This window comes from Dipodomys ordii, unplaced genomic scaffold, assembly GCF_000151885.1.
Source record: "Dipodomys ordii isolate 6190 unplaced genomic scaffold, Dord_2.0 Scaffold17, whole genome shotgun sequence".
Lineage (NCBI taxonomy): Eukaryota > Metazoa > Chordata > Mammalia > Rodentia > Heteromyidae > Dipodomys > Dipodomys ordii.
The window spans coordinates 21,178,821-21,193,311 of NW_012267233.1; the positions used below are offsets into that span (position 1 = coordinate 21,178,821).

General features: G+C 33.7%; 1 protein-coding gene across 1 annotated transcript in view; it reads right to left on the bottom strand.

Annotated features, from left to right (window-relative positions):
• Positions 1–14,491, bottom strand: part of Cnbd1 (cyclic nucleotide binding domain containing 1) — a 222,064-nt gene that overhangs the window by 194,068 nt on the left and 13,505 nt on the right. Inside the window, exons 2-3 of the mRNA XM_013012406.1 lie at positions 10,805–10,877; positions 5,089–5,190 (exon numbers count right to left, since the gene is read on the bottom strand). Coding sequence (XP_012867860.1) covers positions 5,089–5,190; positions 10,805–10,877 — 175 coding nt within the window. The remainder of the gene's footprint in view (positions 1–5,088; positions 5,191–10,804; positions 10,878–14,491) is intronic.

Genomic DNA, 14,491 nt, shown 5'->3' on the forward strand with positions numbered 1-14,491 from the left:
ATATATATATATATATATATATATATATATATATATATATATGTACCACATTTTCCTGATCCATTCATCTACTGAGGGGAGGAATAACATGTTTATGGATGTTAGAGGGAGGAGTTTCTCTCACCTTAGGTCTGTCAGCTGAACATATTCCTGTGGCCAATCCTATCTCTGGCCTCTATCTCATTAGATAGCCTAGTAATATTAAAGGGGAAATTAGTATACTCTTCTGCTGTTGTATCTATCCTTAATAGGATCCCTTTGGGTTATAGATTCCTGCTCTTCCTCTGACTGAGGTCCTATAGTCCACTGGTGTCAGCGACCAGTGATCATGGGACATTCTGGATCCCTGCATGATAGGTGCAGGCTAACCCCAATGTGGCTCCTCCTCTCTTTCTCTACTGTTTTTCTCAGTTTGAGCTGCATATTGTGTTGAGTTTAATACAAAAATCATCTAGGAATATTTTTAAAGAAAACTGTGATCCTACCTGTAGACATCTAAATGCACCACCAGTCTAAATCTTTCATTTTTTTCTGGTACTGGGGTTTGAACTAAGGACATTGCACTTGCTTGTATGGTAAACTGGGACTGGTGGTCTATCACTTCAACAATGTCTCCAGTCCAGAAAAAGAGCTCCTTTTGGAATAATGGAGCTCACCTTATAATCCTGGCTACTCAGGAGGCTGAGACCTGGAGGAGAGAGATTTGAAATGAATCTGGGCAGAAAAATGCCTAAGACTCCATTGCCAATTAATTAGCAAAAGGCCTGGGCTAAAAACATGGCTCAAGTGGTAGGATACCAGCTATAAGCAAGAAATCTTAACTAGCAAAGCACACAGAGCCACAATTTTGAAAAAGAAAAAAATATTATTACCCATAGCTCATAATAAAAACATAATGAGAACTTATATAATTTTAAAATTCTTACAATTAAAATATTGAAGTAGAATATAATATTGTTCTCTTTTTCTGAGTAAATCTGAGTGAAGGGGAAAGTAAGAGTAAGTAAGACAAGCAATCCGCATATGCATGTCTGAAATACATGGAGAAAGGCCTTTGGAGAATTAGCACTGTATTCAGAATAATAGTGACAGAAGTATAAAACAGATCCTGTTCAAGGTGGAGGTACTATTTGTAATGGGGAGGCCAGGAACAAAAGGCCTGGGGCAAAGGCTGAACTATAGGCTGAATTTCCATAGCTGCTGACTTATTTGATTTCCTATGTCCTTGATACAGGAAAAAAGCTTTGCCTTCTAACTGGCCCACAAATAAATTTTAAATAATTAAGACAGATGCAAACCAACTCTGAACTCATTTTTGTTCTAGTCTTACACTTTTGGTCAAGTAGAATTACTCTTTAATAGCTCAACCCAGTCTTTATTTTAATGAATGAGGTATTACTTCAAGTGAAGTTAATGCTTTTGTGAAGCATTTCTTCTCTCCTTCCTTGCACATGACTGTATTCTTTCAAACATCAACAAATAATCTGGCATCAGGTGTCTCAAACTGACATATTAAAGATTAAGAATATGACTTTATTTTTACCATGGGACAGGAGTTGAACTATGTCAGATGCCTTTGCATGCCTTGAAAAGTGTTAGTTCATGTGTGTTGCCCATTTTGAATCCTATTATATTTTAGATATCAATCTTTTGTATCAGATGTATGGTTTGGAAATATTTGTTCCCAGTATCTTCATTTATTATATTGTTTCCTTGGTTCTGTAGAAGTTTTTTTTTTTACTTTGCTGTCATTGTTTTTGGCTATTTTTGCTTTTATTGCCTATGATTTACCAATTACCCAAAATATGTAATGTAATTTGACTTCTACTTTAATCTAAAAATGTTTTCAGATTTGGGTTATTGGGTTATTTGGGTTATTGGGTTATTGTTATTGCTCAACTTCTAAAATTATTTTTCCTTCAAATTCTGATGTTAATTTATTCTCCTACAATATCAACAAATGCTGTGTGTGAATAATCATCCTACTCTAATGCTTTAATATATAGCACTCCCATTATTCATTTAAAAATTTACAGATGCTGGAGGGGATGTAGACAGAAGGGAACCCTACTGCATTGTTGGTGGGAGTGTAAACTTGTTCAACCACTTTGGAAAGTAGTATGGAGGTTCTTCAAAAAACTTCACATAGAGCTTCCCTATGACTGAACAATCCCACTTTGGGGCATTTACCCAAATGATCACAAACAAGACTTTACTAAAGCTACCAGTACAACTATGTTTATTGCAGCATTATTTACCATAGCTAAGATATGGAGCCAACCCAGATGCCCCTCAGTTGATGAATGGATCAAGAAAATGTGGTTTATATACACAATGGAATTCTATGCCTCCATCAGAAAGAATGACATTGCCCCATTTGTTAGGAAATGGAAAAACTTGGAACAAATTATATTAAGTGAAGTAAGCCAGGCCCAAAGAAACATAGGTCCCATGGTTTCCCTTATTTGCAATAATTAGTATATGTCTGAGACAAGCAGAAACGGTCAGGCAACTTGATGTTATGTGAAATGAACCCCAAAATAATGACTCAATTTGTTTTTCTTTCTTGCTATTGTTTCTAACACATTTATAAGATGATTTGTTTGTTGCTTTGTATGTCCCTCCCCCATGGTATAACCCCTGTTTTCACTGTATTTGATGTTGGTATAATGTATGGAGGGGAAGGGAAAAAACAAATTGTTTAAACAGGGATACAGGTGGAACCATTGCAACAATGAGATGGGGGGAGGAGATGAGAAGGGATGGGAAGGGGAAACAAAGGAGGAGGCAACAATGCTTGATAAGAAATGTACTCATTACCTTGCTCATGTACTTGTAACCCATCTGTACAGTATTTTCACAATAAAAAAGACTTATCAATAAAAAAGAAATTTCCTTAATCTAAGTATCCATATACCATTTTTCCCAAAGTAACTTAGTTTTCTTCTGAAATTCTTTGGTGTGCTGTTTTGTTTTTATTGCGAATGCTTTCACTTAGTGACGATAATCAATTCATGGCCTTGTAATCTGCCACTGGCACATTGGGCCATAGTGACAATCCAGGGTCCTGACTTCATGCAAGAAGAGATTTCATTGAGCTATATTAAGAGATCACCTCTCTCCTCAACTAAATCTTAATAAGTGAATGCAGTCTATCCAAATTTACCACCTGAAGTGCAAAGATGAAAACAGCCTTCCTATGGTTATAAAGACATGTGAGGGAGACTGAGTCTTCAAGTCATTATTTAAGCCTAAAATTAGCTCTACTCCCAAGCATTTCAGTAATGTGATCTTTAAAATTCTCTGGCTTTTTGAATCTTATCTGGTGGCCTTTGCAGACTCATAAATGAATCTGTTTATAATCTACACTTCCAAGTCCTTTTTACCCCTTCTTCATTTTCATATTTAAAGCATAATTGGGCTATTCGTATTAGTTTGATGCCTCAACCTTTTTCCTTAAAATTACTGTAGATGATATTCCATTACCAAGGGTATTAAAAACAAACTGCTGGTATGCCTTTCTGTAGTTCTCCTCCTAAAATGTCTTAATTATAGGAGTTGACCAGTGTTGATAGCTTAATAAAGAAATAGAGCAATTTAAACATTTCAGTGTCTGTAATTCTGTAGACAGACCTAAATTTACTGGGCTAATTCTAGACAACAATTTGAGTATGCTTGGAATCTAACAATACAAATGTTTTAGTTTTAGATATTCCTGCAGAGCAATGTTGATTTGATAAATCACAGCATCAACTTTGTATGATCCTTCTAGGCAATTTAATTCTCTAGGGACATAGTTTGATTGAGATGGTAGATAATATCTACAAAGCAATATATTTGCATCTCTGTTTTTTAATGAGGATGTATATTCTTTTAATAGAGTTGTACATGAAAAGGCAGAACAAGTCCATTCTTCAAGATTGTTCCCAGTTTACTAGCATAATGCTTTCTACATTATACTTCCCCATGGCTATCAACTAAAGTAAGGTTTCAGATAATGAAATAGATTGGTGTTTCCCCTGGTGATATCATTCAACCTTCAACGACTGGGAACATATTTGTTAAAACAATTTTGTTTTCAGTATTATTTCTATTGTTGATATAAATAAACAAAAACGTATTTTGATCAACTCCCTTTATAAAGCCAGTAAATAGTTTTCACATTAAGTAGTTTTCACATTAAATACTCTCAAGTATGTATAAGTCCCTTTGCTAAAACTGTAAAAATACAAAAAGTTCTAAATATGTAAGAGAAGTCAAATATTATGTCTATAGGGTTAGAAGTTACACAGGGTACAAACAGAGAATGAGGAAATGGGTTTACAGGAAGAGAACTAATTAGATTCCACACTCGATTATTATAGAGTTGGCCATTGGTATATTCACTATAAGATATACAGGGAATTGTTTTAGGGATGCTGTCCAAGGAGAAAGGAGATCTTGCTCTCTCTGATCTTGTGCTGATCTGGGAGCCTTATGGTTTCACTGAGACAGAATAATTTGAGAAGAGCAGTGTTACAGTAAAAGCTGGTACCCCATCCTCAATCACTACAGGAGCACAGTTACACTTTTTGCTTCATACCAAAGTAGCCTTACTCTTCTCCATTCAAATGGATTTCTCAAATGTTCTAAGTTGCTTTGAACTCTCATTCATTCACTGGTGCATAGCCTATCTCCACATGACCTCCACTCACAAACAAACTAATCATTGTCAAGGGAAAAGATTCTCGTGAAATGCTATAAGGTATTATCACGCCTCTCAAAAACACTATCATTCTTTGTTAAAGAAAACAATTGTTTGATGAAAAATTTAAGTAAATCAGTTCTTTAGGAGCCATGAGCAGATATTTTCACTTAACAAGAAAATCAAGCTACCTCTACTTTCCTTACCTGTTTCCATGACTGTGCCCCAATACAAAGTACTGGTAACAAATCAAACTGTCTTATTCAATTCCACTTATGGGTATGCATTCAGTTTCACTATTTATAAAATTCTTTCCCTTACACACAGACACATATACATAAATACCCACACAACATGTAGGTGTGCAAGCACACACACATAACTTTCAAAAAAAGACATATTACCTTTGTTTTTCCATTATGAACATTTTAGACAATCTGGGCTTTTGGTGCAGGAATATTTTAGGATATTGCTTGATAAATACATTATGAGCTTTGGAAGGATTCCTGTTTTTAAAAAACAACAGAGAGAGGAAGAACATATAAATTACAAATATTACAGAATGATCACTTTCAAAGGAAATACTTTAGCTTGATATGTACAAATTCTGTTATTGAAATTATTGAGCTAGGCCTTAAGGCTTTTATTTCTGTAATTGATTAAAGCTGTTACAAAATAAAACAAAATAATAGTCCCTTCAAAATGATTCACAAATAGCTTATATACATTACTAAAAATATATTGGTCTGAATCTCTGCAATGATTTGTGGAAATTCTCATGCCCTATTTTTGTAAGCCATGAATCAAAAAGCATTATGTGAAAACATCAGCATTTCCAAATTTCAGAAAATTATTGAAATAAGTTAAGATGTGTTTGGTAAATAAAAACTTCTACTTTTTTCTCCTGTTGCATCATAAACTCCAATAGTAATGCCTGAATGAAATTCTCTATTTTAAGAATCATCCTCTGAGAAATTCTTCTATCTATCCAGTTATTAATCCACTGCAAATATAAAAAACGCCAATAAACCAGACCGGGAGAAGTATGAAAAATTATCCTTAAAGATTAGGTAATGACTTTCTTTCTGAAAAACCTTACTCATTCAATTTTGGTTGACATGAAATGTTGGTAAAATGTTGGTCAGTTTTTCAAATGCTAAACATTCATCTTGACAGCTTATTTCGATAATTAACAAAAATGATCATGTTTCAAATTGAACTCTCACAAACATCTTTGTCAACATTTGCCTCATTACAGTGAATAGAAAAATCATCAAGAGGAGATCTTTTCTTATTTCACTGTCAGTAAAAATAATAACACAATCAAAAGTATTTATAACAGCTTCTTTTTCTCTTTTCTAAATTGCCTGAAACACCACACTGATACTTTATACACAATAAATGCTACATAAAGAATCTTATGTAACTTACCTTAATTGGTCCAAACAGTATAATTTAGATATGATTGAATACGATGATAGAAGATTTTATTCTGTTACTATAGAGATATATTAGTCAGGTATCTAATTGTGGAACTGAGACTGTAGCTCAGTGGCATAATACTTGCCTAGCATATGCTAGGCTCTGGGTTCAATTCCCCATACTCATACAGGCTCTTCATTTGCTAGTTAGTTTGTTTTTCTTGCTTTTTATTCCAACCATTCATTTCAACAGATACTTCCAAAGGTCTTTTTCCTTCTGTTTGGAGGAAATTCTATGACCATGTTTTTTCATGTGTACCTGATTTTATTAAATAACTTTTTATTTGTCTCCTATCTTTTGATTGTTGGTTGAATGGTTAGTTGGTTTTTGTGGTAATGGAGTTGAATTCAGTGTTGTGTGCTTGCTAGGCAGACACTCTACCACTAAAGCCATGCTCTTAGCACTTGGTTATATTCCAAACACTAATTTGTTCCATTACATATGTATACCGCCCAATGGCATTGTTACATTTTAATACCAATTCTGCAAATAAAGAAACTGAAACTTCAATCATTAGCCTAATTCATATAACTAGGAAATTAGAGGAATCAGGGTACTGATTAAAATGTTTATTGTAGCTGATGTCTCAACTGTATCCATCCCTAAAATAGATGCTGAAGCCCTAATCTCAAAGTGATTGTGCTTGGAGATACCTAATAGAAGAGAAGCTGAGGAATGAAGCCTAACTTTATATCTAGGAAGAAAAAGACACAATTCAGGAAATTTTTGAGGAAATTTTGAGATAGACATAAACATAAACAAAATTACAAATGGAAAAGTAAAAAAAATTATGAAAATTCAACTTGTCTAGACTTCAAGACAAGGATTCTTCCATCTCTTAGAGGCCAAAATTTATGAGGGGAGGCAGGAAGTAAGGATATATGTCACATAAATAGGGAATCTCCCAAATCCATTAATTGGTACTTCTTTCTCTGATCTAGGAAGGGCATTTGGCATATTCATGCTAAGTGGTGAACACGAGAAGAAGGGAAAAGGGATGAATGCTGCCAAAAAAAAAGTTCTGGTAAATATTTTCAGTGTCTATTTCTAGCTTGAAACACAGGATCAAGATGGCCCTGGAAGTCACACTATGAAGATGAAGGAGCAAACATTTGGAAGAAGTCTAAAATCATAACCCAGAAACAATTTGCTAATCTAAAATAATTCTTTATGGTGTGGAGTGAAAAAGAAACAAATTATTTGGTTATTAAGATTTAGGATTTGTCTATAGTAGCTAGAAATAACTTCACACAGTATTTCTTTTAGATTTCACATTCTATTCTACTCACAGCTCTTAGAACATAACAAACCTTTAATAAAATATTGGCTAATTAAATTTAAGTGTTTGCCATGAGGCATCCACATTTTTATTTTAAATTAATCATGCCATACAAGTGTAATCTATCTAATTTCTTATAGACATTTTTCTGCCTGAATTTGCCTCACAAATATTGTGACAATCTACATATTTATTTGATGGAAATTGAAAATGATATGATAGTTATTCTTCACAATAAAGAAAATATGTGCAATTTCCTGTGAATTAAGATGACTCTCTATACACAGGCATCTCTGTAATGGATTTCATCTTTATATTATAGTATGTCTTAACTAAAACTGCCTGTAACAATGCCAATGTAGTTCACATTAAACCCTCTACTGAGCGGAGATAATTCAAACAGTATTCTTTTCAGATGTCATTACAAAATGTCATTGTAGATAGTCTTCATGCTTCAAATTGTATGAAAACAGTCATTGCTAATTAATTTGATCACCCTCTTTATGGACAAAACTTATTATTGAATGACTTTATGGCTTCAAAATTATACTTTTTCAGGATGCACACATGACAGCACTCAGTTAACCATAAAGGTTAATGGTTAGCTTTCATAAAATTCTTGAAGAAAATTTAAAGATGCAAACTAACTTCTAATACATGTCTTAAAGACCAAATGTAAACATTCTTTAGAGATACCCATTTGTTATATTATTCCCTAAAATAACTAAAAGTCTCCCTGCTTAGAGAATCAATATTGGGTTTGTGTATAAAAATCATAGTTTGAACTTATACACATATTTAAACATCTCACATATTTGTTTATTTATTTTTTTATTTTGCAGAGCTGAGGACTGAACTCAGGGTGTGGCACTTCCCAGGTAAGTGTTCATCCACTGAGCTAAATCCCCAACCTCAAATCTCATGCATTTACTTGTCTATAAAAAAAATGACTTACTACCTTGAGGATGAATGCAAAGTTTCTGGCTTATTGCATATATATTGTATGTTAAGCACATGAAAAAATATCTATTAACAAGTTTAAGAATATATATTTAGTAATCAATATGTGTAAATATATTTGCTACTTCTTATCCTCATCTATATCTACTTGTTCCTTCTACATCTCCCACTTTTAGTAATCACGTTTTCTTTCTCTGCGTATTTAAGCTTTTTGTCATTTTAATTCATTTGAAACAGTATTTCTAAATAACTGGCTCTCTAGACAATACCAAAGATGCTATAAATCTGTCTGCCTTACTAACTTATTATCAGCACCAACAAACAACATACGAATAATTTTGTAAACATGAAAAATATTTATTTATACTAAACATTAAAATGATATTCAATTCAGGAAATGCCAAGAAATTGGAAGGATCCTTGCTTTGATGTGCCAAGGCTAAGCTATTACTTTGATTGATAGTCTCAAAATGTTAGTAACCCAGAAAATCCAGAGAAAAATTATCCCAGAGTGTTAGTTATAATTATAATAATAATAATACAACATATGATCTTTTATAGAAGTTTCATTTACAAACTTTCAAATCTTGAATCATTTAATTTGCAGCTTTCCTTTCAGTTTGTATTATAGAGGAAACGTATATGTCACCGGTCATTTTGAACATACAATACCTCAACAAATAATAAACATGAAGGAATATTTTTTTTCTTAAAACTGTTTCAACCTTTTAAAGTAACTTGAATACTTTATTATTTCAAAGGATGTAAATAATCTTTATGAGTGAAATTCTCCAAATTATCTGAAGATATGTTAAGGGTGGAAAAAGGAACTGAATTGCCAAGTTTCTACTGATTTGTTATCATTTATTTTCTCACTAAGTATAAAGATTCCCTTTTATGTCTAAGTTTATATGTGTAATATTATAAATAAATGACACAAAGCCTGGAATCCCTAGGTATATATCAATGCCTCAAAAGAATGCATCTAAGAAACTCAGGAAGATTAGGTCTGAAAGAAGAGGTACAGAAATTGGATACTTCATAAAAGGAATCAGGCAGGACAACTAGACTAAGCCTGACCAGATGACAGAAGTTGATGAAAAAACATCACCTGGAAAAGATTATATAATCCAGGAAGAAGGCAGCTGTTAAATTTAGAGTGGGTGCTTTGGCAGACCCAGAGCTATACTATTTGATCTCTCTCATTATGATATCCCAAAGGTAAACCAAAAAAAAATCTAGAAACATGTTGAAAAAAAAAAAAGAAATATGTCTGGGCCAGAAAGAAAAGGAAAAGAAGTATTCAGTTTCTAAAACCTTAACCAGTCTCTTATGCATTCAAGAAGGGACTAACATAAATGATACACACAGTATTTTGATGGTAAATCTTTTAAAAGTTCAAAACTAGGATGAGATTTTTGGAATAATAACAATTAGAAACACGCCTAGCATCATCTTTTGTGATTTTGTATCATGAAATTTGCATATATTATCTCCTTTCAGAATCTTGATACTCCACTGAAATGGTTACTGTCATTATCTCTGTTTCTCAAGAGTAACTGAGTCAAAGGGAACTCAAGGTCCTTTGCACATGTGGACTGAGCCTACTACAGTAGTTCTTCACCCTATGCTATAAGATAGCAGGAGTAAGAAGGAGAGAGCAAGGTACAGGGTGAAAAATCCCTTTTTAGTAAATATCCAGGGAATATCAAATAATCATGCCCCCTTTTCTACCTCTAAGGTAAAAAGAGAGGAAAATAAATGAAAAGTTATTTGATATGGTCAAGGGAGTATGAATTAGAAATATTTTAAATCAAAAAGAAGACATCCATAAACTTAAGGCATTTTCTTCACAGCCCCATAGGTAGAAGAGGGGAAAGGTGGAAAGTAGATGTGCAGCAATGGAATATGCTCAAAAGTCTATTTTGAGGAAAAGCGTTGGCAACACAATAGAATTACCAACACTTGTTTTTCAAGTATCATACATCTTAGAAATCCTGAGCTATGAACAATGGTATTTCCTAGCATTCTAGCTCCAGTATATTTATTTCAAGTATAGGTATTCCCAATGCACTGTTCGGGTACTTATTTCTCTCAGTATTTGCATTTTCAATCATTTAAGAAGGTCTCTCCTATGGCTGCTTTTTTATGTACTAAAAAGGACCCAGAAAGGAATGAGTTATGTGTGTTCCATACCAAATTGTTTCCTTAAAATATGGCATCGATATTCTGCCCCTTCAATCTAGAGAAATAACCTCCAAGTTTTCTAATGTTTTTATCTGTGTGGTAAATCAGATACGTATGAGAGTTGGTGATGGTTTATTGCTATACTTTATCCATAAAACAAGCATATTCATATTCATTTCCCTGACAGAAAAAGAACTGCATGAATAACTTACCTGCTGTGCAGTCCTCTAATGTGGCATAATGCATTCAACTGACCATAATTAATGTTCTTAGCTATTTTCAAGCCTGCAAAAAATCAATTAAAAATGTGAGTAATTTTCTGTAATCTTATTAACGATGTGTGTAAATAGAGTTTAATTGCAAACATTCATCATACTAAAAGAATCCAATGATCATGGTAGTGAGGCATTCAGAGTCTTTGTTTGATACACACACAAAATTGAATTGGGTGATTTAAAGGAAGGAAGAAATTATTTTTGTCACTGATGTCAAGTCAATTCTGACTATTTTTAATCCCAGTAAATGCTGAAATTTATATATGTCATAGATTTTCATTTCACTAGAAGTAACTGTTTTTTATTTTTGAAGCACTTTATGGTTACATGATACCATGTAACAAAATTTCTCATTATTTCAGGTATTACTGGGAATAAGAAAGAGATAAAGCTCTTTTAGACTGGATGCAAGTAGTATTGAAAAGGTGAAATTAGAATCCCAAAACTATTTCTAACTAGTTTCTATTTCTAACTAGTTACATATTGAAACTTTGTTTCAAAATGTTGAAGAGGATTGCTTACTTTCTTGTAGGCCTAATAACATTACTAAGACCTTTGATACCTTACTCCAGAGTAAGATCTTCAAAACAGTTTGTGTCATTAATCAAGATGTATTGTGTTCATTAACTGTTTGTTAAATGGCAACTCTTCTGTACTAAAAGATACTTTAAAAAATTTAAACCAGTTTGTTTTTATGTGAATATCCTTTTTTTCTATTTTAAGGGTTTTTTAATTCATATAAATTTATAAATGTATAATATGTGGAGGTTTCATTGTGATAATTGCTTAGCTGTACACAGTTTGACCAAGTTCACATCTTATACTATATTCCTATGTCCACTCTTCTACCTACAGCTAATTTCACTTTTTAAACAGTGAAGAGTTTCATTATGCTATCTTGTGATATACTTTGCTACTCTTTGTTTTCTCAGTATCCTCTCCTTTCCCCGCCCCCCAGCCCCTCCCACCCATCCCTCTCAACAGTCCTCTTATATATTGATGAGTATCAACATTACTATTTTAGGTCTAGATACCACAAGTGAGCCAAAAACACAGCAGGTCCACAAGGATATTCTTTAGAATAAAGTGGTAATAATAAGTCTTTCAGAATTTCTTGTCAAGACCTCTAGAATATGAACTGGTTCCAGAACTATTCCAGGCATATAATTCAAAGAAGAGTTTTCTAATATTTGATACTTTTCTCTCTCTTGCTTTTCCTCTTCCTCCCCATTCCATTCAACCCTATCTAGACAGATCTACTCAGTATTACACAGTCTCCGACCTTTGAGCAGCCTCTCTTCAGAGTACCTTACAAGGCCTCACTCAGTTTTGTGATGCTACTGAAGTTCCCCTGTAGGAAAATCTAAAAGATTCCTTAAGATAAAGAAACATAATCATGAAGGCTAATAGACAAATGAGTGCACTGTCATCATGAGGTGAGTGAGATGGAAAAAAATAAAAGCACTTCAGTCTGACTAACACCTTTTCAAGGAGGAGCAGTTGTATCACTGGCCCTCTGTTTGCTCCAGGTGAGGAAAGGCTTTTAGACACATTGAGAAATGGTGTGCTGTAATAAATTCTAGCTTATGGGTATTATCCCTTTCATTGTAAAAAGATATTGAGAAAATCCAAATCTTCATGCATTTCTAAACCTTTTCAAAGGCACTGGATGACCATCCTTGTTAAGAAGATTCAAAACATGACATGTACAAACCTAGAGCTAATTTCAGGTTCCTGAATCATAAAGCTTAGCTTTATCTAAATCTTTTGTGCCCTAAAAATAATCAGCAATAACACATCCTGCTTTTCTAGTATGAAATTGAAATAAAGAATATGAACGGACTACTTTCCACATGCAATATTCATGTTATGATTTAGGCATTTTCCCATCCATATTACTCAGGTATGCCTTAAGAAATAAAATACTGCATAACTTCATTTTAAGTAGCGTATGGAACAATTTAGCTATATCAAAGTATTTTCAAAACTAATACTTCTGAGATGTGATACACAAAATCTTAATTATAGTAAACTGTTAAGCATGTAGACTAGAAAGAGACTTCTGTGGTGTTATCTATCTAGTCCATTTTCCTAATTTGGTTTAAAAATAGGGTTAATAATAACTCCAGAGAGTCATACAAACAAGAAAGATAGTAGCATAGAAGTGTGGAACAAAGGGACCAAAAGGGAGTTTATAAGTCTAGCACTGGGTGGCTCATACCACTAATCCTAGTTACTTAAGAGGCTGAACTCTAAGAATTGCCATTCAGAGCCAAAGTGAACAAGAAAGTCTGTGATACTCTTATCTCTAATGAACCACTTTAAACAAAACACACACAAATGGATCTATTGTTCAAGTAGCAGAGTACCAGCCATAAGCAAAAAAGCTGTGACCAGTCCCTGAGTTCAAAACCCAGTGCCAATAAATACAGACGTGTGTGTGCACGTGACTGTTCCTGTAAAACACACACACACAGTTTGTTGTTGTTGTTGTTGTTGTTTTTGGATCCGGCTGTGGGACTTGAACTCTGGGCCTGGGTGCTATCCCTCAGCTCTTCAGTTCAAGGCTAGCGCTCTACCACTTGAGCCACAGCACCACTTCCAGCTTTTTTATTTTTGCTTATGCAGTGCTGAGGAATCGAACCCAGGGCCTCAGGCATGCAAGGCAAGCGCTCTACCACTGAGCCACCTTCCCAGCCCCCCACACACAGAGTTTTAAAACAATCAATATATTTTATCCTTCACTTAAAGCAATCTATAAAAACAGGAATAAAAGAACAAAGACTATGAGACTAGGAACTTTCTCAAAGTAGAGAACAAATAAAAAACAACACTTCCCTTTTTTGTCTAAAATCATTATGCTTAAGGAAAGTTATAGTAATTGAAGCCAAGGCTTCATGTTAGGCTTGGACAACAGTCAAGCAAACTAAAAAATAGAAAAGGCTATACAGCACCCACCCAGGAGTAGAAGAACACTTATTCATCACACTATTTCTTTACTGATCCTTAGTTCTGAAAGGTATTTTTTTACACGGGTCTCTCTACTAACAGCTTTGAGCAATGTAATAGATCTTGCCTTTGAAAACAAATTCATTAAAAAGAAAAGAGCCAAAAGATTTCAACATGAAATTGTAACTATGTAAAGACCAGATGTGCAGCTTTTCTAGTGATCAAATTTAATACAGGGATAAAGCTTAAAGAGTTTCAAAGAGTACAAAGTTTACATTTGTTTTCTGCTATAGATTTTCCCTCATGAATATGTCTTAGCCAGGCTTGACAGAAGCAGAGGGACTAACCCGGATATTGGGGTTAAAATCAAAGATTTTGACCGAAGTGTGAAAGAGGATTAGAAGCTTAATGTGAAAAAGTGGTTGCAAATTAATCCTATACAAGAAAACTACTGTGCAATTAAAAATCGAACCAGCTTTTTCATCTTTACTGACATAAGGCTCAAGGCTTGAAATAGAAAACAAAATTCCAATGTTTTATATGAGTAGAACTTTGATGACCTTCTATATGTGCTAGTGTTAGGTCAGAATAATTATGTTTCCTATTTGTGTAGTTATAAAGCTTTATTTGGGGTGTGTTTTTGTGGTTAGAACTAAAGTTAATAAACTATTTGTA